This window comes from Strix uralensis, chromosome 2 (genome assembly GCF_047716275.1).
Source record: "Strix uralensis isolate ZFMK-TIS-50842 chromosome 2, bStrUra1, whole genome shotgun sequence".
Classification (NCBI taxonomy): domain Eukaryota; kingdom Metazoa; phylum Chordata; class Aves; order Strigiformes; family Strigidae; genus Strix; species Strix uralensis.
In genome coordinates this window covers 136,132,825-136,157,336 of record NC_133973.1, presented here as the reverse complement: position 1 = coordinate 136,157,336, position 24,512 = coordinate 136,132,825, and the positions used below count along the sequence as shown (strand labels likewise).

At 47.5% G+C, this 24,512-nt stretch overlaps 1 protein-coding gene across 2 annotated transcripts; it reads left to right on the top strand.

Moving 5' to 3' along the window:
• Positions 1-625: 625 nt before the first annotated feature.
• Positions 626-23,295, top strand: LOC141939880 (diacylglycerol O-acyltransferase 2). 2 transcript variants are annotated; one of them, XM_074860521.1, is made up of 8 exons: positions 626-739; positions 8,243-8,362; positions 9,366-9,473; positions 10,338-10,408; positions 16,915-17,119; positions 20,139-20,313; positions 20,870-21,072; positions 21,881-23,295. In XM_074860521.1, the coding sequence occupies exons 1-8, from the start codon at positions 700-702 to the stop codon at positions 22,033-22,035; spliced, it is 1,077 nt and encodes a 358-aa protein (XP_074716622.1). In that variant the 5' UTR covers positions 626-699; the 3' UTR covers positions 22,036-23,295. The 2 variants fall into 2 exon arrangements, with proteins under 2 accessions (XP_074716622.1, XP_074716621.1); XM_074860520.1 differs by having other exon boundaries at positions 630-760.
• Positions 23,296-24,512: the final 1,217 nt, after the last annotated feature.

The window sequence follows — 24,512 nt, the reverse complement described above, 5'->3', positions numbered from 1 at the left end:
TATAGGAAGCTCTTGGGAAGTGCTGCTACGTTAAAAACTTGATGCAGACCTAAAAGACAACTTGTTTCTTATGGATCTCTTGTGTAGATCCTTAAACATCTTGTTAGGAGAAGAAAATGAGGCTTGGTCAGCGGTTTGGCATACCTGCAGGCTATCTTAATGAAATGGTGAAACCCTTAAGGATTCTGTTAATAAAATTTCTAAAATTTTCCTCTTTTCTACCTCCTCATTTCATGATGATTTTAGGAACCCAGATCTCCCAAATCCCCATAGGGAAGCTAAAATCATCCAGAAGTGGGGTGGGAGAGCATTTGAGCAAGAAGGGGGCCACAGTGTCTCAAAATGTCCATCGCTCGCAGGGGCTTGGGGGGATTTTCCCCCACCCTGTGATGGGGGGAGGAAGAACAGGGAGAGAAACACCTTGCAGAGGGTGTGGGGGTGCCCCCCCCACCTTGTCCTCTCCCCCCAAATCCCCATCCCATGCAACAAGCTGCATCAGCGGGGCCAAGAGCTTCCCCTCCCCCCGGGATGAGGGATCCGCCCCTCCCCGCCCTCCTCCTCCTCCTCCTCCTCCCCGGGGCTATATAGGGATGCGCGGCCGGTGTTTCTCCCACTCGCCGGCTGTACCGGAGCGGGGTCCCCTTCTCCATCCCATGGCCCTGGCCGGGACCTGACACCCCCCCCGTCCCCCCCTCCGCAATGAAGACCATCATCGCTGCCTACTCTGGGGTGCTGCGAGGTACCGGGGTGGGGGGTAGAGGTGGGTGCCGGGAGGATGCTGCGGTGGGGGAGCAGCATCCCGACGGTCCAAGGGGTGGGGTGGAAGCAGGACCGAAACGCTCGGCTTTATTTATTATATCCCCCTTCTTCTTCCTGCCTGCAGGAGTGGTTGTTTAAGGAGGGCAAGAAGCGGGGGAAAAAAAGCAACGTGCAATGGCGGGGAGGCTGGCTGCAGCTTTTCTTAGGGCTGAGGATTACAGCTCTCTGCGCAGGTTTTGCTTTTTAGCGAGCTTGGAGGGTCGGGGCTGCTTTCCTGAAGCTGTTGTAAAGCGCTCTGGCTTATCTAAGTGAGTTTGCACCCTGGCAAAATGTGGGGCTGTGGCACTTGCTTAGCAGTGAGCCTTTTTTTTTTCCCCTCCTTGTGATGGTGGGAAGGAAAGTGTAGCAGTTTCATCAGCACTGCATGGCTGGTAAAACTCACTGTTGCAGGCTTTTGTTGTGTTCCCCACACCTACATCAGCAGGGGAGGGAAAAATTAAAAAAAAAAGCATTGCTATTTGTTGTTGCTTTGTAATGGGGAGTTGAAGATTCAGTGTGAAAGCAAGGTTTTATGGTAGGAAGCACAGCCAAGTTTGCTTTTATAACCCTCGGTGCTGGTAAGTCACTTCCTCATCGAGCAGGTTGGGTGTCGGTGGCTGACACTTATCATGGGTAGAGCTGCTGCAGAAGCTGAATTCTTCTTGCTGCAGGCTGAAACATGTAGGTTAAAGATGTTGGAGAGACATAGGAAATCCCAAACTGCAAGCTCCCTTGTGTGCTTGTAAAAGCAGCTCTAGGGATCTCGCAGGAATAAATTCAACAAGGCTAAATATTTTGTTTGATAGAGCCTTGTACCCCTCCTGCAAGAGTGTTTGTCTAGAGAAATGTCAAATAGTGGGGACTTTGCAGGAAAATGCACTTGGACATCAATTTACCCTGTGCCTTGCGTGTTGCAAAAGGCTTTCTGCCCTGAAAAAGTAAACTGCTAATTCCTTCTGGGATGAAGAGACCTGTGAAATGGCTTGTTGATTAAGCAAATCATTAGCAGAGCTACAAGGACCTGAACCTGGTGAATTAACCCCTAAGCTCTTGCTTTTGCACTGTGTCCTGCACGTAGAGCTGCTGGTGTCTGTATCTGTCAGAAAGATGTGGCACCAGCCGATATGGGAGATGGATCAGTTGTGAACTGATTGGGGGAAAATATCTGCATGTTTCCCATGCTCAGATCTGGTCCTTAAAGTAACTCAGGTTGCTTATACAATTGGCAGAAGACAAGTGATATTTTGAGTTGAGAGAGGTCATTTGAATTAAAGGCATGTGAACTGTTAAATTGAGAGTTAACTGCAAGCCAAGTACAGGGAATAAATCATTCAGGAGACCTATAAAATATGTAGGGTTGACCTGAGACCTCAGTGGCCACCTTGTTGGCACTGCCATCTTAATGATGGATCTAGGACACGTGCATAATTCAAAATGGGAGTGTGGTTTAGGGACAGTGATTGGCCTCATCTCTAGATAATCCTGCTTAGCGATGGAAAGCTGTCTTAACTCTCCTTGGGTCAGTTTTCCTCTGAGGCACCTCGTGGGGGTCCTGCAGTGATATTTGTGCTTTCTTACTCATTTCTTAATGTGCTTCTGCCTGGGGAGATGGGAGATGTTGCCTTGGCGACTGCAGCATCCACCAACGCAACCCCTTGCCAGTTCTGTAGCCTGCCATGGGCAACAAAGCGCAGGACCAGCTTCAAAGCCTGCCTGTTCAGAGCAAAAGCCAGATGTCTGCCAGAGGAGCTCAGACTCAGGCTGGGCTTTGGGGATGATGACGTGGGACCCTGCAGATCAAAGATGGGCAGAGGTGATGTGGTACAGCAGTTTATGCACAGGATCTCACATACTGCTTGATCAGGTTAGGCAACTCCCCCTGCTGCATAGCATATTTACAACAAGCCCACTAGACTTTTTTCTACCTCCCTGAATGTCTTTTCCAAGCATCTTGCCTGTGCAAAGGGTTGACTTTTGTGAGGTGAGAGAGTCTGAGTGGCTCATGCTGTCCTTTAATCTTTAGTCTTTGTGCTTGCCTGGCATCTGGCCTTGTCCCAGTGCTTGTGAATTTGGCTGAAAGTCTGATCCTATTTGAAAACAAGCAAAAAAAGGTGCAGTCATCTGCCTCTATCCATCCCTGTGTGTATGTAGGGGAACTTTCTTGGATCCCATCCCAGTACTGCAAAAATCAGAGCAGACCTTGGACCAATGCCTCGAGTTGGATGATGCTTTGAGACCCTTTGGGTAGCGGGGTTGTCATCTCCTCATCTTGACCTGCCCCACTTTGGCTGTAGGCTGTCCAGGCACGTTCTTCCTTGTGTTTGGCAGAGCAGCAAGGCCCTGCTCCACTCTCCTGAGGAAGGATGCTAGTGTGGCCAGGGCACTCACGGGTTGTCCTTTGCTGAAGTATCTTGTCTAATCTTGTTTCATCTTACAGAAGTTTGGGGTGCGGAAGATTATTTTGCTTAACTTTACCTTGGGGTTAGTTAGCTGCACCTGAGGTTTGGCAGACCTCATTTCTACTTTGGGGGGGGGGTGTGGGGGGTGTGCCTGGGGGCTCCTGTTCTGTTTAGCATCACTGCTAGCTGTAGTGTGGTGTCTTCTCTTGACAAAACTGCCTGGGAGGTGGAGGTCTGGACTTGCTCATGGCTGAGCCCTTCTTCCAGAGCTCCTACATGCCTCTCCTGGCCACACTGATGAGATGTAGTAGGATGGTTCCCTTTCTCTTGTCTAAAGATATTAAGTCTTGCTGAATTAAATCTAAAACTGTTTGCTGGTCTAGGGCAGCTGGGTCTACCCTCATGGTTGTATCACTTTAACCCACATACAGCTGTGACTGTTGAGACTGAAGGCCAAGGTCAGTGCTGTGAGTAAATGTAGATACAACATGAGATAAATGTCATAAGAAATTTGTTTATTTGCTGTGCAGAATCCCAGCTCTTTTCTAAAGGGGCTGAAATAAATGTTGTCACATGTTCCTGTTAACTATGTTGTTGACCTCCAGTCACAGGCATTCTATACTGCAGATAATGTGGGATTATTGAGTAGTCTCCTGGGGTATGAGCAAACTGCTACACAGCTGTGTGCATGGCAGGATAAGTATACCCCACACTGGTAATTTATTATTCTCTAACAAATTATTCACTATCTAGTACCACTAACAACAAAGCTGGAGGTGGTGAGAGCTTGGGCTCTGCAGCGGGGGCATCTGAGTAAACCTAAAACACTGAATAACTTGTGTTGCTCGAGGGGTTTTACAGATGTCACATTTGATGTAGCAACTTGCTGTGCAGACTCCTGCTCTTGCATGGGAGGCTGGGTCCTCACAAGTATCCTCGTATTGGTCTGTTTATCTAATCTAGCTTTGTTACGCCTCCAGTGTCAGCTTCTCTGCCAAATATGTAGCACAAATTGTTCATTTGCACCTTCTGCTTTGGAGGATCTAATTTGGTTTTCTCTGAATAAGCTGTGTGATGCAGTATAATTCTTGTCCAAGAATTAACATGCTAATTGTTTTGAAAAGGCAGCAGATGAAGCTTGGTTTTAACAAGCTTTCAGTATATTTTTAACTATCTGTAACACTTGTACTTCCTCTCAGCTAATTTATTTGGCTGCTTCTTAATTAAATGCTGTTGATTGGGTTTTCTGGTGCCCAAGTGTCAAGTCCTGTTTACTTCCACTCCAGGGACCTTTGGTTCTGCCTCGATAAATTATGGTGTTTGAGCACTTTATCCGAAATAAACTGTGCTGGAACTGCACCAGATGCTGTCCCTAGCTGAGTCTGTGTTGCAGGCATGAGACAGATGCTTGGTCAAACCCTTCATTGGCTCCAGGATCTCCTTGGTAACATCTCCTGCATTTGATAGTTGCTGGAATTAAATAAGTGTAGTAAACCCATCACCAGTTGAGGGATAGCTGGCTAATGTCTCTGAGCTTCCTTGGAAGGCTGCAGATGGCTGCTATCACTGAGCAGCAACGGGGTCTCCTGGAGAAGTCACTACTCTGTCTTGACAAGTAGCATCCTTGAGAGCCATGCATGGCTTTGTGCAGGGAATAAACACGCCAGGGCATGAGCTGCAGAGGGGCTCAGGACCTCGTCGGAGACCAGGAAAGCTGTTGCTGAGATCTCTGCTGTGTAGACATGGGTTGCTAAGGGTTGTGACCCCAAACAATTAGGCTGTTCCATTCTGAAACAGGTGCCCTGGAAAACGTTCCAGGGGCTGCACTGGGTGGCCAGATCAGGATAAGCAGTAGAAGATGGAGGCCTGTGTTTCTCCAGGATTCAAAATACTTTCTTGGGAAAGACTGATAAAAAATGGATACCAAAGGCTGGGGTATACAGTATTCTTCATCTCAAAATTAATCATACTGTGTCTAATGGGTCTTATTAAACTTGTTTATCAGGCTAACGTGTTCCCTGGAAATTAGAGAAATTGCCTTTCCTATGCTTAATTCTCATTCAGGTTTCAAATATGTGAATGATGCTTGGTGTGGGCCTACAGGTGAGCCCTTAAAAGGAAGGGGTTTCTTTAAAAAAACTGAACCCGGTTGGATTATTCTGCTGTGGTTGAGTCCCCCAAACAGATTTCTGTTTTGTCAGAGTTGTTCTGCTCTCACCAGTAGCCAGCCTTGTTCTCCAGAGCATGGAGGATCTTCTCAAAAATGCCTTGTGGCTACCACAGCTGAGGGAGAAAGGAAGCAAGGCTTGTGTGGAGGGTTGAATACATGAACAGCAAGCTCAGGACCATCTGGAAATGGCTGTTTTGGCACTAAAATTTGTAATTGCCCAGCCTGCAGTTGATGCACTGGGTCCATCTGGAGCGTGCAGGTTGTTGGTGCAAAGGTAGACCATGCACAGGCAGATGCTCTCTGCCTCTTCCCACAGTCCTTTCTATTGCCACTGGACTCCTTTTACATTCTTAACTGGGGATTAAATGTTATTCAGCCCATGGTAACTACTGGCTTTTCTGGTGTTGGGAATCTTGATCTCTGTGAAGGATGTTTTTGCTTTCAGCAAATAACTGACCCAGGACACCACTTGTCCAAGGGCAGGTGCTCAGCTGCCTGCCCAGAGCTGTCTGCCGAACGTGTGCCTTCCCTCTTTCTGCAAGAGTTGAATGTTGTCACAAAAAGCTTAAGGTAGTTCTGGAAACAAGCTGACTTATGCTACTCAATGCTGGTCTATTTACAGGGCTAGCAATGCCAACAATTTGTTAAAGCATCTAGAAAATGCTGAAGTACAAATTCTCATCTGGAGGGATAACAGTTGCTCTCTTCGGGTGAAGAGGATAGGGATTTAGCTGATCCAAGGCTGGAGTGTTGGGTTCATCAATCCAAAGATGTTTTGGTAGTGTAAGTGCAGGTGCTGGAAGGATGAATTACATGGGGCTGGGCTTTTATTATGGATCACAAATTATCTCTAAGACTTTTGGTTTATTTTGAGGCCAGTGACACCACCATTGCTAAAAGTTTCCTTTTAAACTAGGATCTAGTAGTCCTCAGACCCATAAGGTCTGTCCATGGGACATTCTGTAAGGCAGGTTTTTGGGACAGCAAACTCCTCGAGCTGCATAGAGGCTGTCTCTAGGCTGTGGCCCCTCAGCAGGAATGACAGATTTCTTACCCTTAGGTGACTATGACTTTGTAAAAAAAGGGGGTGGAGTTTATCACACCCCAAATTTGGGGATTTACTGCCAAATGTGAAGAGATGAGCATGGGATTTGAGTCTTCCTGCTTAGGTACTCTGGTGTTGCAAATCAGTGCATGGTGACAGTTTAACTCAACACATTCTCCTGTCTCATCTCAAATGGGAGCGATACTTGCTGAATTCACTCTTAACACTGTACTATCTTATTTTGTAAAGAGCTGCCTGCAACTCTAGCTGCTGCTTCAGACTGGATTGGTGCTGGAGGTCTCAGTTTACTGGCAGATGCAGTGACATGATCCATCCTTGAGCAAAACTTGGTCTGCTCGGTGTAGTTAATGCCCAACCCATTGGTAGGATTGCTCAGTCAATGTAGATTAAGCGGAGCCAAGGGTCTGAGCTGGATGGGCTGGCTCTAGATTTAGGCTGCAGGGTCTGCTGTGGCTCCCTGTTGATGCCTTTTACTAGCAGAAAATGCTCAGGGAGGCATGTAGCTGTCAGTGTAGGGACCATGGACAGGCTCAACATTAAATAGGATTTATAGAGGGTCAGCAAAAAGCTGCAAAACTAATACAGCAGTTCTGCAGGTGCAGCTACTGTGCATGAATCCTATTGCCTGGACTGTTAGCAAAGACTGCAGAGATGCTTCACATCTTTAAAGGATGCATTAGTGAAACCTGAGTTGTAGAAACTGCCACAGCTATAATATCTTCTCTCTATCTAGAGAAGATGGATCTTATCTATATCTATAGACCTCTCTGTCTAGAGAAGAGGTTATTCTGCATGAAACTTTCATCTGACTAAGCACGAGCACTTGCTATGGTCTCACCACCCATTTGGTATCATAGCTGCTTAGCAGCATTGCATCCCTTCTAATAACAAGTTGATCCTTGAACAGAAAAGAAAATATGTAAACACATCTCCTGGACTGTCCATAGGCCAGCAGCTTGATTTGCATTTTAGCCAGTTATTATTGTGCTTGTGAAATAATTTAATAAAGAGAAGTGAAGGAAGAAGCACTTGCAAGTGCTTCTTTCTTGAGGTTGTTGAGCATATCAGCAAATGCTGCAGTGGGTGGTTCCTCATATAGAAATCAAGTCTTTCACTTCAGTATTTTATTTAGGTCTCTCCCCACTCGAATAGCTTAGGCTTCTAAGAGTGTCTTTCAACTCCTTCCTTCCTCATTTACTGCTTTAGAAACACTGTGATAGTTTTCCTTACCCTTGGAGCTGTGGATCCCTGGTGTCAGGGGTTGAGCTGTTGCTCAACCAGCCCTTGAGCTGAGCTGTGTAAGGCTGGAGTGCAGAGCTTTCCTTGAACACGCACGTAGGAGTTCTGCATCAGACCTGGTGAAGGGTGGGTGAGCAGGAGCTCAGGCCACAGCCTCGTGTGTGCTCACCTGTGGCTTGGGACAGCTGATTTTTGTCTTATGGTGAACTCAAGGGTTTCCCTGTTGTCAAACACCACTTCCAGGAATTGGCAGTTTGAAGTGGGGGCATGTGTTAGGACCATGTGTTAATGTCCTCTGCACTCTTATGGCTCAGTGAACAGAGGCTTGCTCAGGTGGGAGCTGGTGTTACCCATTAATCCCCTCCTGTATCCCCAAAACAGCTGGATGCTTGCAGGCAGCAACCCTTCCCCTTCCAGGATGCTTAAACTCCATGGGAAATATTAGCCTTGGACAAACCTTGCTCTAAAAGCAAACCAATTGAACATTGATTTAAAAACTCCTATTTGAAAGGAAAATATTAGCTTCACTTGGTGTGCAAATGTAACTTTATTTCTTTTTATTTTTCTTAGGCACAGGATCAAACATTCTTTCTGCTCTGCAGGATTTGTTTTGGCTATCTAAATCCAAAGTAGAGAAACAACTCCAGATCATCTCTGTGCTGCAATGGGTTCTCACTTTCCTTATCATGGGCAAGTAACACTTTTTTGGCCTAAAGCAAAGCTTTTTTTGCCTCAGTTCTGGAAGCATGTTAACATTTACATAAGCATGAATTACTGGATGTGTATTGCAGCAGGACAGTTCCTTGGGGTGTGTGGATATTGTAAAGCATGCTCGCATACTTGGATATTTTGGCAAGAAATGCCTTTACCAGGCTCTAGGAAACATTGGAGCTATGGCAAAACCTAGTGATGTTTAGCTCCTGTCCATGTCTACCATACAAATAAGACTGAAGCAACTGGAAATCTTTTTTTTGTGAATGTCCACAGAGAAGAAATTTCTTAGAAACAGCTGGGAACTGATGCAACTGATGGCAACAGGAGTGCCTTCCTCTTGGCTTGGTCTCCTTCCAAGAGGTACCAGAGATGGGTACCAAGTGTTTGTGTTAGACCAGTAAAATAGTAAAGACTGCTCGTCTCTGGGTGCTTGTGTTATGTGAAGCCTCAGGCTGCTCTGCTCCATAGTATTGTTAATTAAACTGGAGAAAGACTCTGATTGCAGTCAGTCAAGAAAGTCTCACTGTTTCTTCCCAATTTAGTTTTTGCTAAAATGGCAACATAGTTTGTGGGTGGGATCTCTGGCACCCTGGTGGGGCGGCTGGTGTAATGTATGGCAGATTTGTGTAGCTGTGGAAGAAGCCTTTTTGGTGTGGGACACAGAAATCTTGATGCTCATGAAGTCTTGCTCTTGCCTGGCGAAGGAGCTGCCCTACCTGGAGATATTCTAGAAGAGAGAACTGGAGAAAGCATGAAGGGGAGGTTGAGGTACTTTAAAGCAGGTAGCTTTAGAGGAAGCTGTGTCAGCCCTACATAAGGGGTTTTTGGCTAAATCCGATTTGACTGAGGATTAATGACATTGGGTTGAGACTAAGGCTTCAGTAGAGAAGGGTCAAAAGGCAAGGGTCTCCTAATACAAGTGTAAATGAAGACCAAAACCTGATACAACCTTGTTTTCTTCTTTCTTGGCCCTATCCAGGTGTTGCTTGCACTTTAATCCTCATGTACATACTGTGCACAGATTGCTGGGTGATTGCTGCTCTATATTTAGCCTGGCTGGTATTTGACTGGAATACACCAAAGAAAGGTAAAGATTGCGTAATGGATCCTAACTGTTTAGGTGTCCCTCTCCTCATATTTGGACCAAGAAGCACTTCCTTGTAACAGGTGACTTCCCTTCTCAGTGGAACTCGGCTGGATCACTGACCAAAAGCATTACTCAGTGAAGCGTACAAATGTCAGCACTCAGCATAAGCAGTGGCTGCAGGTTTTATTGATGCTGAGGGTAATACAAGATCACATTTGCTAATATCATGCCATCAGTGGCTTTTGGCAACATATTTATTAAGCTGAGGGTCTTCCTGTAGGTCAAAGATCTATGTAAAGATTCAAGATGCTGCTGTCCCCTCCAGCTCTTGCAGGATTCAGATTATGGTGTGACTATTAAGATGTGGCTCTCCTACAGAGTCAGTGTTGCTGCAAATAAAGCAGGAAACTTTAATTTAGAGACCACCCTGTAGACTGCAATTCTGAGAACCCACTACAGCAATGGCAGTGAGCTTTGATGGCAACTGCTTTCGTAGCCAGATGAGCACAATTCTCTGTTGCTTCAAGGCCCTGGAATCATCCAGGATTTTGGCCTTTCCCAAAGGATGAATGTGAGGTTACCACTGAGCTGTTTCTACCTTGAATTGTCCATTGCCCAGCTACAGCAGATTATCTAGTCAGATCCTATGCTGAATTTGTAGTCAGACCTTAATTAGCTGGAAGTACCCTGGAGTCCTGAGCATGGCTGGTTTCACCTGATTTTAGTGAAAGATGCAGGTGTCCCACTTAGAGGAATGAAATAGTTTGCTGTGTCACTAGAGAAATCAAGAATCTGGAGCCCTCTAGGCTTTTTGGGCACCCATGTGGAAAGAGCTTTAAAAACATGTCAGGTTTTTTTCTCCAGGTGGAAGAAGATCCCAGTGGGTGAGGAACTGGACTATATGGAGGTACTTCAGGGATTATTTTCCAATAAGAGTAAGTAACAGTTTAACTCTATGCGTTGGGACTTAACTGTTTTAGACTGACGGGAAATAACCCCTGTGGAGATGCTGTAGCTATACTCGTCTGTCTATCGTGACACTGAACTGTAAGCAGGATGTGGCTGGCTTACCATTGCCATACTACTGCTTGGAGTAGCTGTGGTTCTAAACTCTGAAGTGTATCACCAGTGATGGTATCACAATTTGTAGAAGCTGCTGCTTATCACCAGACTTCTTGAGGCGATCTGCCGTGTAGCAATAAGGCTCCCTCTTCATCCCTCCAAGTTCTCTTCTGTGCTGCAGCAGTCCTGTGTTGTGCCTAACCCTCCCTGTGTTCCCCTGTTGTAAATCTAGCTCAGTTTTGGTCTGTTTTCCAGTTACGCCCTAGGGCAGTGATATATTGGGTGGGAATCGCTGGGAACCCTGTGCACCAGAAGTCCTGCCACTTCACAGGGAGCAGTGGAATAGGCTCTGAAGTCTATCTGCTTTGGGGAAGGGGGGTTTCCAGCAGTGGGAATAGCTCCAGATCTCCAGCTTGTAACTTGCTCACTGTATGCTTGTATTTTCCCTGCTAATTCAGGTGTTGCAGACAGAGGACAGGGCTGCCAGTCTGCTCTGGGGCCTGCAGAATTAGCTGAAGGACTTGGAAGGGAGCAGGGGCCAAATTCAGCTAGGAGGGAACTTGATCCTCTTTGGAAGGACACACAGTTGAAAGGACTATTATGTAAGGCTGTTGGCAAGTTTTATTCAGCCTGAGCAAAATGGAGGGACCTTGCCATGGCTTTTGATGACCCACCCTGCCCTAAGATAGTCCAGCCTCAGAAGCAGTAAGGAATCCAATTCCAGTAGGAAGCCAAAGTGGTGTAGACTAGATTTCTCCTTTGCAAAGTCACTTGAACTCTCAGGGTGCCTGAACATGCTGCTGGTGAACACTTGCCACATTCTTGCTGTTATTATCAGGTAATTCTTGGCAAATGTAGGTCTCCATGGAAAAACACACTACAACTGCACAGGCTGCAAGTGGCTGGTCAACCCAGGTGTCATAGCTAATGGAGAACAGATCATGTTCTAGTGTTGAAGGATGAGTTGTCCTCTAGTACCAAGTCTTCAGTACTGCAACAAACCCTGCTGCCTTGATATTGCTGAGGCTAAAATGGGCGAGGTCCCCCAAGGGACTTGGTTCAAGAGGGTCCCCAGTAATGGGCTGGTCTCCTTGTTTCACCACTCCTTTGATGGTGTATTTAGCCCCTGTCCTCGTGGAGACGCACTCTGCACCAGCCATGCAGGTCAGATCCACTGTAGATATTAGAAGTTTGCCAAATAGTTGGGTTATTCAAGTAGGTTTAGAGGTGAGATCGGGGACATAAACTGAACTTCTGCTCTTTTAGGGAAATACTTGCTAGCTCACATAGTCCATTTGCAAGAATCTTATGGCTGTAATTCCTTTGTTACTGAAGGGGTAGAGTTGTGCAAGGCTTATGGAGCCCACAGGGAAATGATATGCAAATGTAGCACATGAGGGCTGGCAGCTGTGGGATAACGTGGGGGAACAGCCAGCTGGCTGCATGGTGCTAAAAACCTGCTACAGGGATCATGGGGCTGTGAGATGCTGGAGCTGGTTGTCTGCAATTATGGGCATGAATATAATTTCTTGTAAGGAGTGGTACCAACTGCCAGAATGGCTTGGGCTTGAACTTGCTAAGAGCATGGGAACTCCTTGAATAAGCTATTTACCTGTCTTCAGTCAAGAGGGAGGCTGGTCTAGAGATGGCTACTTCTTTCAATCTGCCTGCAGAATTCCCCTTGACTGGATCCTGAGCTGTCTGTGTAATGGCTTAGCAGGGGTTGGTTTGTCTCCCTGGCTCATGGTTTGTAGGGGTGGTCATCTGCTGCACCCCATCCTGTGCCATGAGCACCACAAGGGCAGATCACAGCAGTGACAGCCTTAGCAGTGGCACTCGTAATGCTAAACTTGGCTTTGGCAAGCTCCTCAGTGGCTGCAGATCTAAAGGCCAAGGTTTACTTGTACCAAGCTGGCGTGAGCTCAGGATGCAGGCTGGATCTGGCCAGCCTGAAACACCACCAGCATCGACCTCTGACAAAGCTCTGTGTTAGAACTTGTGGCTAGATCTGCTGCATTCTTCTACAGCTCTACCTGCTGGCAGCAGGCTGGCTTTAGCAGAGTAGCTGCGTGAGAAACAGGCTTGGCTCTGACGTTTTTATGATGACTATGCTTGGTCTCCACCTGAGCCAGCAGTGCCCCCCATCCTGAAACAGAAGTAGGACTGTTGTACCTGTAGCTGGAGATACCAGGTTGTGTTTTGTAATACCAGGTGGATTTGAGAACCAGCCTGAATCTGGCTGAATTCCTCAGCATGAGCAGAGGTTGTCCACATCCACTGGGGCTTTGTGCAGCTGCTCTGACAGTAATAAGCTATTTTAGGGCACTAGAAGCTTAAGTTTGTCTGCTGCTTAGTGACTGGCCTTGCAAAATAGTGCTTTAAGATAAGCAGTGCGTGAACCCACTGAGGAAGCTGCCAGTGAGCTAAATCCTGGTGCTGAGCTGGCAGGTAAAGCCCAAGCTCTTGGCAGGGTGAGTGTGGTGCTGTGGGCCTGGCTGGGCTCAGCCCCACTGCTCCAGAGGCAGGCAGGGTCCCGGCAGCCTCCTGAGCACGTCCTGCTGATCTGGGGGTGTCATGGGGGGAGTGCCACAATCTAAAGGTCTTCTTTAGGTAAAGAAGCCATCCCCTGAGCATGTGAGCACAGCTACCGCTTATCTCCGCAGGCAATAGCGCTTCAGATAGTGAGGACTGCAGACCTTTGGCTCACCTTTATCAAGCAATGAGCATTTCAGATGTGTGCAGCGAGACCTTCTCCATCTCCTGCTGAGATGGGAGAGTCGGCAGTGTGCCAGAGCAGGGACTGTTGCGAGACAGTGACTTTCTTGCAGTGTTTTGTCTTGCACTCTGACTTGGCTGGCTTCCTGGCAAAGCTTCTCCTTAGTTGTTGATGTAGATGACCTACAGAATGGACATGGAGGATTTGGTTCCTGTATGTGATGGAGTGTAGTGGTGGCATTGAGAGGCTGGAGGGGTCTTCAGGTCCTGGCCTGCATTGCTGGGAATGTAAGAGAATTTCTTCCATAGTGCTGCTGGGTGTGAGGGAGCTAATTTCAATTGTTTGGTTGTTTTGCAAGCTTAAATGCTCACTTGTGCTGCAGGATGAGCTCTAATTTTCTGCTTTCTGCATGCTTCTGTGGTCACTGTGCTGCTCAGCTTGCAGGTAGGCTGAGCACCCACCTTCACTCATCTTCATCCTGCCCTTGGCTGGCTCCTGGTGCTGAGCAGCAGTGTCTCTGCAGTCCCCTTTCTCCACACTTGAATGTGCTACTTACTCATCCCACTCCTACAAATAAAATTGGCAATACTGTTCTTTGGGCATATCTGGCGCTCAGGTTTGAACACTAGGGTTTTTCACCATGATTGACCTGCTTTATTGCTTCTGTAGGCAGTCTTAGATCTGTTTGAAGAAATCTATTATTGCTAGAGCAGATGGATGGACCTTTACTCCCACTGAAACAGGTTTGGTCTTGGACAGCAGCTGGGAACAGGCATGTTAGTGCAGCGGGGTGAGGGTCCAGCTTCAGTCCCAGCACTGTAATGGTCTATCTGACATGCAGCAGGGACACACTGCCTCTTGTCTCATCATGGGAGCACTGAGACTTCAAGGAGCTGAGGGCTGTGTGGGACTGGAGAAGACCTTGAAATCAAAAGGAAAAACCTCTTGGAGGTTCAGAAAGAGCTGTAAAAGCGTTGTTGAATGACAGTTACAGCAGTTCCTTGGGCCAACCTGGTAAGGCAGCCCAGCAGCTCAGTGTTTGCTTGTCAAGGGGAAATGCAAGAAAACTAGTAGTGAGTGATCAGCCTCCTAAGGAAAGCTTCGATCTTGCCTGAGACTAGAAATAAGTGATTACAGCACTTCAGAAATTCTGGCTTCTAAATGAAATGTACGGACACCTGAAGGCTCTGCCTTTGGTGTTGGCAGGTCAGACCCTGGGTTGAGCTTATGCATTATCAGATCGAAGACCTGTACCACTTGCAGATAAGGGCACCAACCTGTCTCATGCCTGGCAGTCTGTGGCTGCCCTGGCTTGACTTGGGTGGAGGAAGACCTCTTCACCTTCTGTGAACCAACAACCTGGGGAGTTGTCCCTCAGTGACAGCCTGTGTGGGACAAACAGGGGAAAAGCACATATATATGAAAGCCGGGCTTTCATAGGACTGCAAATCCCTGTTGTGAGCACTTGATTCTGAGTCTCCAGTGCTGCCCTTCTGCCTCGCCATGGGTACGCAGGTGAGTTGGTTCCCTGCATTCCCTTTGCCTTACTCCCGCACTCCTTGTGCGAGGGGTGTGGGTGAGTGTGGTGGGTATCACCAACCCTTTGCCTCCATAACAGGAGGTCTTGGAAAGCAAACACAGAGCGATAAGGCTGCTGCTTGGCCGGGGCTTGTACAAGGTATGCAAGCAATGGGCTGCAGGTGAACCGGGTGTCCTTGCACATTGTGGAGTGGCTGGAGCAGGGTGCTTGCCATGGCTGGCAGTGGCAGAACAGCATGTCTTCAAGAGCAGATGCATGGCTCTGCCAAGCTCAGCTCACAAACACCTCATACTCCAGAGAAGGACAAGCTCTCTGTTTCAGCCAGCTTTCTTTTAATGCAGCTGTGCTTGATGCAGGTGAAGGATGAGGCTTGGAGTCTGGAAACCACCACCCTGCTCCGACAAGAGCTCTGAGGAGGGGTCTACCACTGGTCTAACCAAGCCATGTGTGTCTAGCCACCAGACCTTCAGTCTGTCCTACGACCGAGCAAGAGCTGACAGATGGAGGGGTTGCTTACCCTATAATTGCTTTTTTTGCCCTCCAGTCTTTCCTGGAGAGTGATTTCCAGTCTGTAGTCTGGGAGCCCTGTATGTCCTAACTGGTCAAGGGCCAACCCTCTGACCCTGGGGAGTGAAAGCAAAGCCATCTACTAATTGGGCAAGAAGGGAAAGGGGAGAAAAGATGTCTTGGTGTGACACAGGCCATGGTGGCTCTACAGAGCTGCTGCAACCACAAGCATCTGCGCACACTTCCTGGAGCCCGACGTGACCTCAAAGCTAGAGGAAAGCATGGAGAGGGGTAGTCAACTTGCTTAACCTGTTGCTGTGTCATGTCTGTATTGCAGCTGCTGTCTTAAATAGCACAAGTGCTGTAGCCTTATCTGGGGACAGTGGTGGGAATGTGGGGAGGAGGGAATCAGATTTCTGGGCACGCCGCTTCAGCATGTCGCAATGGCACTTCAGCTCTCTAGCAGGATTCAACAAAATGGACTTGCTGACTGCCAAAGCACTTCTTGGCTAAGACAGTGGGGTACGTAATGGTGATGTGACGTCTTGGAAATCTGCGCTTTTTCCTATAGGAGCTGACAGTGACCTTTGCATGTACAATTTGGGGAACGGGCTGCAGTTGTTCAACACCTCATGCTGGAGGTGAAACTGGGGCTTATAGGTCCCAGTCTGAGAGCTGCTGGGGCGTTGCTGCCAGCAAAACCAGGCACCGTTGCAGCCTGGAAAAAAAAAAATTTTCCCTCTTTATGTAGGGTGATGCAGTAGTCCTGTTGTATGCTTACTCAGACCATTTGTGTACTGTTAACAGAGTCAAAAAAAATCCTCTGGCAGTAGTGGTACCCGGGCATGGGTTGTGCTGTGCAGAGCTTAGGTTTGGAGTGTCTGTGCTGTGCAAACAGATGAGTAAACAGTTAGGAATATTGCACAACCCTAAACCAATATGACCACTGCTCCTGGAGCATGTCCTGCAGAAACTGGAGCGCTGCTGTGGTTGACTTGAGGTGTCTTGTTGGCCCTTTGGCATGTAGGCCAGAGCAAAACCTCTTGAAAGGAGGGATAGTTTCCAGTGGTGAGCCACCCTTCTGCACGTTTTCCCTCTGGGATGGTGGCCAGTAGGCATATTAAGTGGTTGGGTCTTTTTTCAGGTATTAAGCAAACTTGCTTCTGTTATGGGACATTGATTTTATTTTTTCCCCCCCTCATACTGGGATGGGAGCCACTAATGTGGTGAGAGCAGGGCCTGGAAGGAGGCGTAGCTGTGGCTATAGGGCCATGAAGAACTTGGTTGGTTTGGGCAAGAGGCTTGCAAGAATACCTTTGAGGGGAGTAGAGAGACAAAGAGCCCAGGTTACTGCAACCCAACCCCAATTGCTGCTTGTCTGGCAGTCTTCTCATGTCTAAGATCAGCCTGTTTATTCTGCTCTCTGCTGGGGGAACTGAAGTGGCTGCTCTCACCACAGCCTCTGAAATCCAGGATAGCCCATCCCTCAGCTCTTAGGCTGTTCTCCCTGGTGGGAAGAGAGACAAAAGCTGGGGACTTAGACTTTTTTTCCCTCCATTTTTAATGATTACCTGAAAATATCTGTCTTCACATGAGGTCACTCTTTTCTTTCCTAGCTGGTTAAAACCCACAATCTGTTGACCACCAGGAATTACATTTTTGGGTACCATCCCCATGGCATCATGGGCTTGGGTGCCTTTTGCAACTTCAGCACAGAAGCCACGGGTGTCGGCCAGAAGTTCCCTGGGATCCGACCGTACCTTGCTACCCTGGCTGGGAACTTCAGGATGCCCATTTTGAGGGACTACTTAATGTCTGGCGGTAAGTGCAAGGCATGCTGTGTTCCTTCTCCTCATGCCCTTGCCTCTGAGCTGCCTTCCCCTCTTTCAAGCGAAAAGCTGTGGCAGAAGCTCATGTAACCACTTCTCTCTGATTGCATCACACAAACGTTGCTTTCATGTAGCGCTCTTATCAAGTGCTGTCACGCATCTGGGTCTTGTGGTGGTGACAGATGCCCTCTTCATGCAACCCCATTTTTAGGTGCCTTCCAAGAGTAAAGAATCTGGGCTACTGCATGGTTTCAGCTGCTCAGAAGAGCCCCTTCCCTACATATATTCCTATAGATGGGTCACAGGGATGAGGCAGTGCTAGAAGTTTGCTGAATGACATTAATAGGTCTGTTCTAATGGATTCCCCTGTTTTAATGGTGGAGGCCTTGTAGTTTATGACTGGGTAGAGGAAGCAGTGTTGACAGCCTCAAGAAACCCTGTTCTTGTATGGCCTGAGCTTCCTTTTCAGAGTGAGGATGTCCGTTGGTTAGGTAGATATGAGGAAGTAATGTTTAAAGATCATGAACTGAAGAGTCCAGTACCCTGTTTGCTGTTCCTGGAACAAATTCATCAATAAATTACTTTAAAACAGGTATCTTCATATAGTATTTTAGCTGAACTTGACTCATGGCTGGGGAGAGGCTAGGAGTAGCTGTAATTGGCTCTGACTTGCTAGGTTTGACTGTTTTGAAGATGACTGCCTTAATTTGGTGAGGGAGAAGAAAAGCAACTGGAGCCGGTGCAGAAAAGGTGTTTGTTCCTGTCTAGGAAGGGCAGTATTTCAAGCTGGTTTCTGTCTTCCCGCACCAGATGGAAGTTGCTGTGTGAAGTCTGTAATTCCCCTAATCTGGGAATTCCCCAGGACAGCAGAACGCAAGAGGTTGGGATCTGATTTCCAGTCTGTTGTGTCTGTAAACTTAGCCGTAAATTTTTCATGCAGCATCAGCCTTTCTAGTATTTAAAAAAAAAAAGCTCAATCTGCCCAAGATGACTGGTAGACAAATCTTGTGGCCAGCCAGAGCTGCTTCCCTCCTTGTTTAGAAGGAAGATGGGAGTAGACATTAGCAGCATCACTGCTGACAGGGCTGGCTTGGCTATCCCTGAGCATTACAGTTAAATCAGTGGGAAATTCTGCTGCTTCTGTACTTCACACCTCCAGTCTTGCTTAAATCTGATCTCTTGGACAAAGCTAACTCTCTGAAAGCCATAATTTGTCTTCACTTTCCTGTACTGGCATTTAAGGGTGTCACTACAAAGGCTTTAACATCACTTGAAGTGCTGATAGTTCCCTCGATCCTTTGTTTTGTGAATGAACCACTTCAAGTGAAATCCTACCAAATATTAGTGTGCAATGCCCATACTTAGTTGGTTTACAACCGACTGTTGCATATTACAATGTTTTATAGCCTACTAGAGATTAGAGCTACAGCAGGCATCCCCTAAGGCATGAGGAAACGGCCAAAAAATCCTATCTACTGTGTAAATGTGTTAAAGAGCACAGTTGCCACTTGTCTGCATGTCTTGTTGCATTTTGTAGAGGAAGAAGTTCAGTGGCTAGCATTGTGAGCAGTAGCAATCTCCTGCTCACAAGTGTGAAATGGCTGAACACAAATCTGTGCTGTCCTTTATCCAGGGCTGTGTAGTCAGTGAGCCTTGGTGTGGAGAATGGGAGAAGAACAAAGGCTTCTGTCTGTCCTGTAGAGCAGCAAGCATAGCCTGAGCCTTTCAGAGGAAACGCGGTCAGAGATGTAGCTGTGCTGAAAGAAATGAGTTTTTCATCTTCAAATCCATCTGATCTGCCTCAAGGGAGGTCTGCTCCCCTGTGGTCTGGAGCTGGGATTGGGTGGTGACCTTGAAGCCCAGATACACATGGAGGCTTGCAGACTTGCCCTGTATAATTCCACAGGACTCCTTCATCATTTAGGTCTTGGCTCAAGTGAGGACTACTATGAGATGTGCAGAATCAGCTTCTAAAATTAAATTGTGTAATACTGCCCTACCTAGTGCAATGACCTCAAGTACTCGGGCATGTTGTGTGGATGGGAATGTAAATGATGGCATCTCGCTTCTCCTTGACTTATCCTGGCCAAAAATGTGAGGCATGAGCAAGCTCTGGCGATAACGGTAGGATGAAAGCATGAGTTTCAGGAGTAGAGAATCAAACTTGTTAGCATTTTTAGAGCAATAAAGTAGGAATTAAAGGTACCCTCTTTCATTGCTCTGGATAGTAAGATTCCCTGGAGTGGGGATTGGTGCTTTAGGGCAGGGATTGCTTTGTAATATTGAAGTGCTGTGACTGGTAGTGCAGTCCTGTCCCTTCTGGTATGGGATAGAGGGAAAGACCTTCCCAGACACTTGTCTCAGAGTATGGGCTTGGCTGAGCACTCTGTCCCATACATCCATTCTTTCCCAGGACAGCAAAGGATTGCACTCTTGCCATGCAAGAGCTTCATGTTATTTCAGAAAAATAAATTATTTTTAAAATGAACTCAAAACAGATCTGTCTCGGAAAGGCTTATCTGTATTTTATTGTATCACTAAAGCATCCGCCTAAAGGTCAACCTATTCCACTGCTTCGTTTTGCCGAGGAGCTGGTCAAATCTAGACTCTCATCCATCAAACACAACTGCTTTGCTGCCCCAATAAGGGTAAACCAGCTTCTGCTGCAACCTGAACTTGGAGGGAGGATGTCTTGTGACGCCAAAGGCAAATGTTTTAAGCACAGAAGAAAATCCTTGCTGAAGTCTTTTGTGTTAAGGGCAGCTTTTTGAGCTGCTGCTGGTGGAACTTGTCTGTGACCAAGTCTAGTGCTGTCCAGGTCTGTTAACTGCTTGTTTAGTTGAGGAACAGGTTGCCCAAAACCACGCCCAAGCCTCTCTGACCACAGGGAAGCTGGACAAGTCCAGTTGCAATCAAGGCACAGAGTTTTTGGTACAAGTATGGCAAGTGGTGTTTTCGGGGTGATCTTAATCTTGCAGCTTGAGCCTTGTGTCTGTTTGCTGGACATGCAGGTATATGTCCTGTGAACCGCGACAGCATAGACTACATCTTGTCCAAGAACGGCAGTGGCAACGCCATCATCATCGTGGTCGGAGGGGCAGCGGAGTCCCTGAACTGCACCCCAGGGAAGAACTCTGTGACACTGAGACACCGGAAAGGATTTGTGAAACTGGCTCTACGGCACGGGTAAGAGACAGCCTCAGTACTAGAGCAGTGCTGCTAACACAGGAAAGGTGCTCTCCTCCCCTGAAGCAGCTGATGTCTTGGATGGATTCTCCCTTCTGCAGCCTTGCTGTGTAGTGTGGATGTATGCCCAGAGCACCAGCGACAGGGGCCTGTCCTCTGGCTTCTGCCCCTGAGCAGGGGACAGGGTAGGAAGGTGCCCAGGAGAGGCAGGTGTCGATCACCTGCATGGGGCATCCCCTGTGCAGCCCGTGATCTCCAGGGATGCCGTGTGTCTGAAATGGGATGTCCACCAAAATCAGAGATGAGAATAGAGGGAAGCATGTTCAGTGCCTGACTGAATAGCGTTTCATGGGCCCGTGGCCAGTACGGTTCTCTTGCATGCCTTAAAGTGTCTGCTAGATCGTGTCAAGTTTGGCTGACTGATGTCAGTACTGTGTGCTGAAAACAAAGCTCTGGCAAATGTGCAGCCTGCAAGAGTCCAGGGCAGCGAGTGTGATGCTGTAGTATTGACTGCAGACCAGGGATGCGGGGTGCTAACATCTTCCCATCTTTCTAGAGCGGACTTGGTTCCTGTCTACTCCTTTGGTGAGAATGAAGTGTACGAGCAGGTGATCTTCGAGGAGGGTTCCTGGGGAAGATGGGTTCAGAAGAAGTTTCAGAAGCACATTGGCTTTGCTCCATGTATCTTTCATGGCCGTGGCCTCTTCTCCTCCAACAGCTGGGGGCTGTTACCTTACTCCAAGCCCATCACTACTGTTGGTAAGGTCTTGGTATAAACACGCTGGGTGCTTCTCTAGGTAGTGGCATACTTGAGCCTATGCCATAGCCCTGCTCTAGCTTGGTCTTGGAGTCTTGACTGTAAAACTCTGTTTTCCCTTCTATATAAAACCTAGCACAGCTGAGACTGAGCTGGAATAGTTTCCATGGGCCACAAGCCTCTGATCATGCTCTACTGCCAGCCAGTTTTGCAAGTGAGCTCTATGGAGGAAAAAGTGCTGTAGCTGCTCCCTTCTCTGGTCTTGGATGGCTAAGTGAGAGGCAGCAGGCCCCTCCACACTCCTAGGACTGGTAGTGTGGTGCTGTCTGACAGCTGAATCTTAAAGCCACCGCTAAAATTTCCCTTTAAGTCTTTCCAACCCAAAGCAGCAAGGCTTTGAGGGAGAAGAAAAAAAAAATGCTGCTTTTGCTTTGTCTGTGTGCAGGGGAATACACTAGAAGTGCAGCTTTTAGTCTTGGTTCCTGTTAAGCGAGGAGGGGTTTATCACTCTGTAAACAGAAGCAAGTGGGACTTCCCAACCCCCTTGCACAGTAGAGGCTCTGCACTGCTGGCATTTGTGTAGCTAAACCGGATCTGAGTGTTGCTGCAGATGGGATGAGGGTCCTGGTGGTGGGACAGTTTTGCTTCAGAGCCCAGCAAAACTGGGAGGAATGAGGCAAACCTGCTATAATGGCAAGCTGTGCTATGCCGGGGTGGATGTGCTGAACTGCCTGTGGCCATGGAGGATAAATCTCCAGGCTGTACTGGAGCGTTCACCCTAAGATGTGGATCTTTCCCTCTTTTTATCAGTTGGGGAGCCCATCACCATCCCTAAAATCGATAACCCGTCCCAGAGGGAAGTGGACTTCTACCACAGCATATACGTGGACTCCCTGATCAAACTGTTCGACAAGTATAAGAGCAAATTTGGCCTGCCAGAGACTGAGGTCTTGGAAGTCAACTGAAGGGACTGGCTCAGCAGCACCTCCTTCTCTCGGAATCAGCTCATCTTCTCCAGGAGTCCAAGCTGTCATCGTGTACTTGAAAGCATGTGTGGGTGTATGTGTCTCTCCAAGAAAGTGTTTAAAGTATTGCTAGACCACTTTTAAAAATAAAAGGCTTTATTTTGGATAAATCCCGTTACAAATGTCTTTCTATCCAAAAAAGCACAACCCTGTTGCGTGAGGATTTGGCTGGGGGAAATGATTGCCTTTGTAATCTGCCCTAGAATGCTGTTGGATTGCCAGCAATGGATTAGTAGCATTCCTACAGCTATTGTACCCACTAGCACAAGCTATTTTGGGAGAGCAGGATCCTTCTGGTTTTCAATCAAAGTGGCAGGTTGATTTGATTGGGATGGCAGTATGACAGTCATGTTGCCCAAGAGCCATGTTGAGACATGCTTACACAGCACAAGGGCATTTCTGCTTTGGAAAAGGCCCTTCTGAAAGCACAAGCAGGCTCCCAAACCCCTCGGTGTGGCACCTACTGTGGATGGAGCAGGAAACCAAAGGTTATGAGTCTGCCGGACCTCGATCCGTAGTGTGGTGGATACTCTGGTGGTTGTAACTTCACCACTTGTATTTTGAATGTCAGTTTAGAAGCAGGGCTGTCCCAGGTGCTGCTTGCACAGAGGCATGGAGCTGGAAATATGGGACTCCTTCATCGCCACAAAACTCCAAGGACAAGTTGTAGGAGCGGTGGGATGGTGCAATCACGTGGCCCCGGTGTTGCAGACCCTTAGGGTAGCCTGTAGGGGTAAATGCAGTGGGACTATTCATGGAAGTGTTTTGAATCACAAAGGCATTTGGGGAAAGCTAGGACTAACTTCTGCCCAAAGATGGCTTTTAAATATTCCGTCCAGGGAATGTAAAGGAGTAGCCTTTTCACCCATAGGATCTAAAGTGAGTGGCTTTTTAGGTGTTTCTAAAATGTTTACGTGGATGTTAAGGCTGCTTGTAGTGAGATTTCTTCAGAGTACAATGTGTTTTATGTGTAAACCTGAAACATTGCACTACTTGCATGTCTGACCTGCCTTTTCATGGTTCAGTTGAGTGTATTTTGAGCTCCAAAACGTGCCTTTCTTCCACGCAAGATGATGGTACTTCACATTCCTGGAATCTTGCCTCTACAGACAAGTGTTCATCTGTCATATTTGATAGACTATTGTATTATGGAGTATCAATTTTTGTACAAATTTCTAGAAATAAACTTGGGCAAAAATAGTGGGCTGCTTTGGTCTCGGTGGTGTTGCAGTGGTATGTGGCTGGGTTCATGTTCCAGCAATTGTTTGTGTGGCTGCAGCTGTGCCTTGGCTTTGCTGGGGAGAGAACTGGTCTGTTGGTACAAAAGCAGACCCACACTGCTCTGCATTGGCCCTGCATGGGACACCCAGGACAGGCTGAGCAAATCTCTGTGGGCTTAGGGTGGGTTTTTGCCTGTTGGTGTATAAGGAACTAAGGCAGCCTCCATCTATGGACCTCCTTTACTGAGCAGATAAAGTTCATGCCCTGGTGCTCCTTTCAGCAAACTACTTTGGATTTTGTTGCTGCCTAGCACGCAAAGAGCTGGACTGCATCTCTGGTCCTCAGCTGAGGAAGCCCTTCCAGCTCCTCTCAGAGCCCTCGGCCTTCTACCACTGGCAGTGCAACATGCTCCAGCAATAGCACAGGTTGCTGTAAAGTTCCCGTGGGTTCTTTTAGCAACAAGTGAGGGTTTAACCTCTTGCCTGTGGGACTGGGGCTGGCCTATGAGCTATGGAAGTGGTCTGTCAGTGCTGGCTGACTTTCACAGGCTGGCACTGCTGCCCTTCAAGGTGAAAGCCAAATGTACTCTTTGCCCTTTTCAGGCTTGACCAGGGGAGTTTGAAAGTCCTGTTCCAGAAGATAAACCTGCTGTGTTGTTCACTTCCCCTTTTCCTCACCCCTGATAGAACTGATTTGGTTCTGTTTTCTGCTAGTAAAAGTTAAGGCTGGGTTTCCAGTCTGGAAATGTGTGGCAAGAAAAGCCATGAATACTCTGCCCAAACCATTTTTGACAGTTTGTGACCAGACAAGACCCCAGAAACCACCCTTAGCACAAACTGGTGGAGGTCAGTTCTTGCGGAGCTTTTTCCAAGCAATGTTTTCAATTATCAAGTCTTATATCAAAGCACAGCTGCTGCTTGCAAATGCCCCTAAAGCAGAGGAGGGAGGGAGTTACTTCAAATAAAGATCTACTCCTGCAAAGACCTGCACTAATGCATGTCCTGTAATTGTCCATATTGCAAGGTCAGATCAGCTCTGCCCAAATCTCTTGCCTGTGCTGAAGTCCTATTAATCAAGATCTAACAGGAGATTGCCACGGAATATTGTTCTTTTCTACCTATTTATCACCACTCTATAAAAGAGAAATTTTCCTTTGATCTCATCTTGTGCCCAAGGTAAGAGCCCGGGTCTGAAAA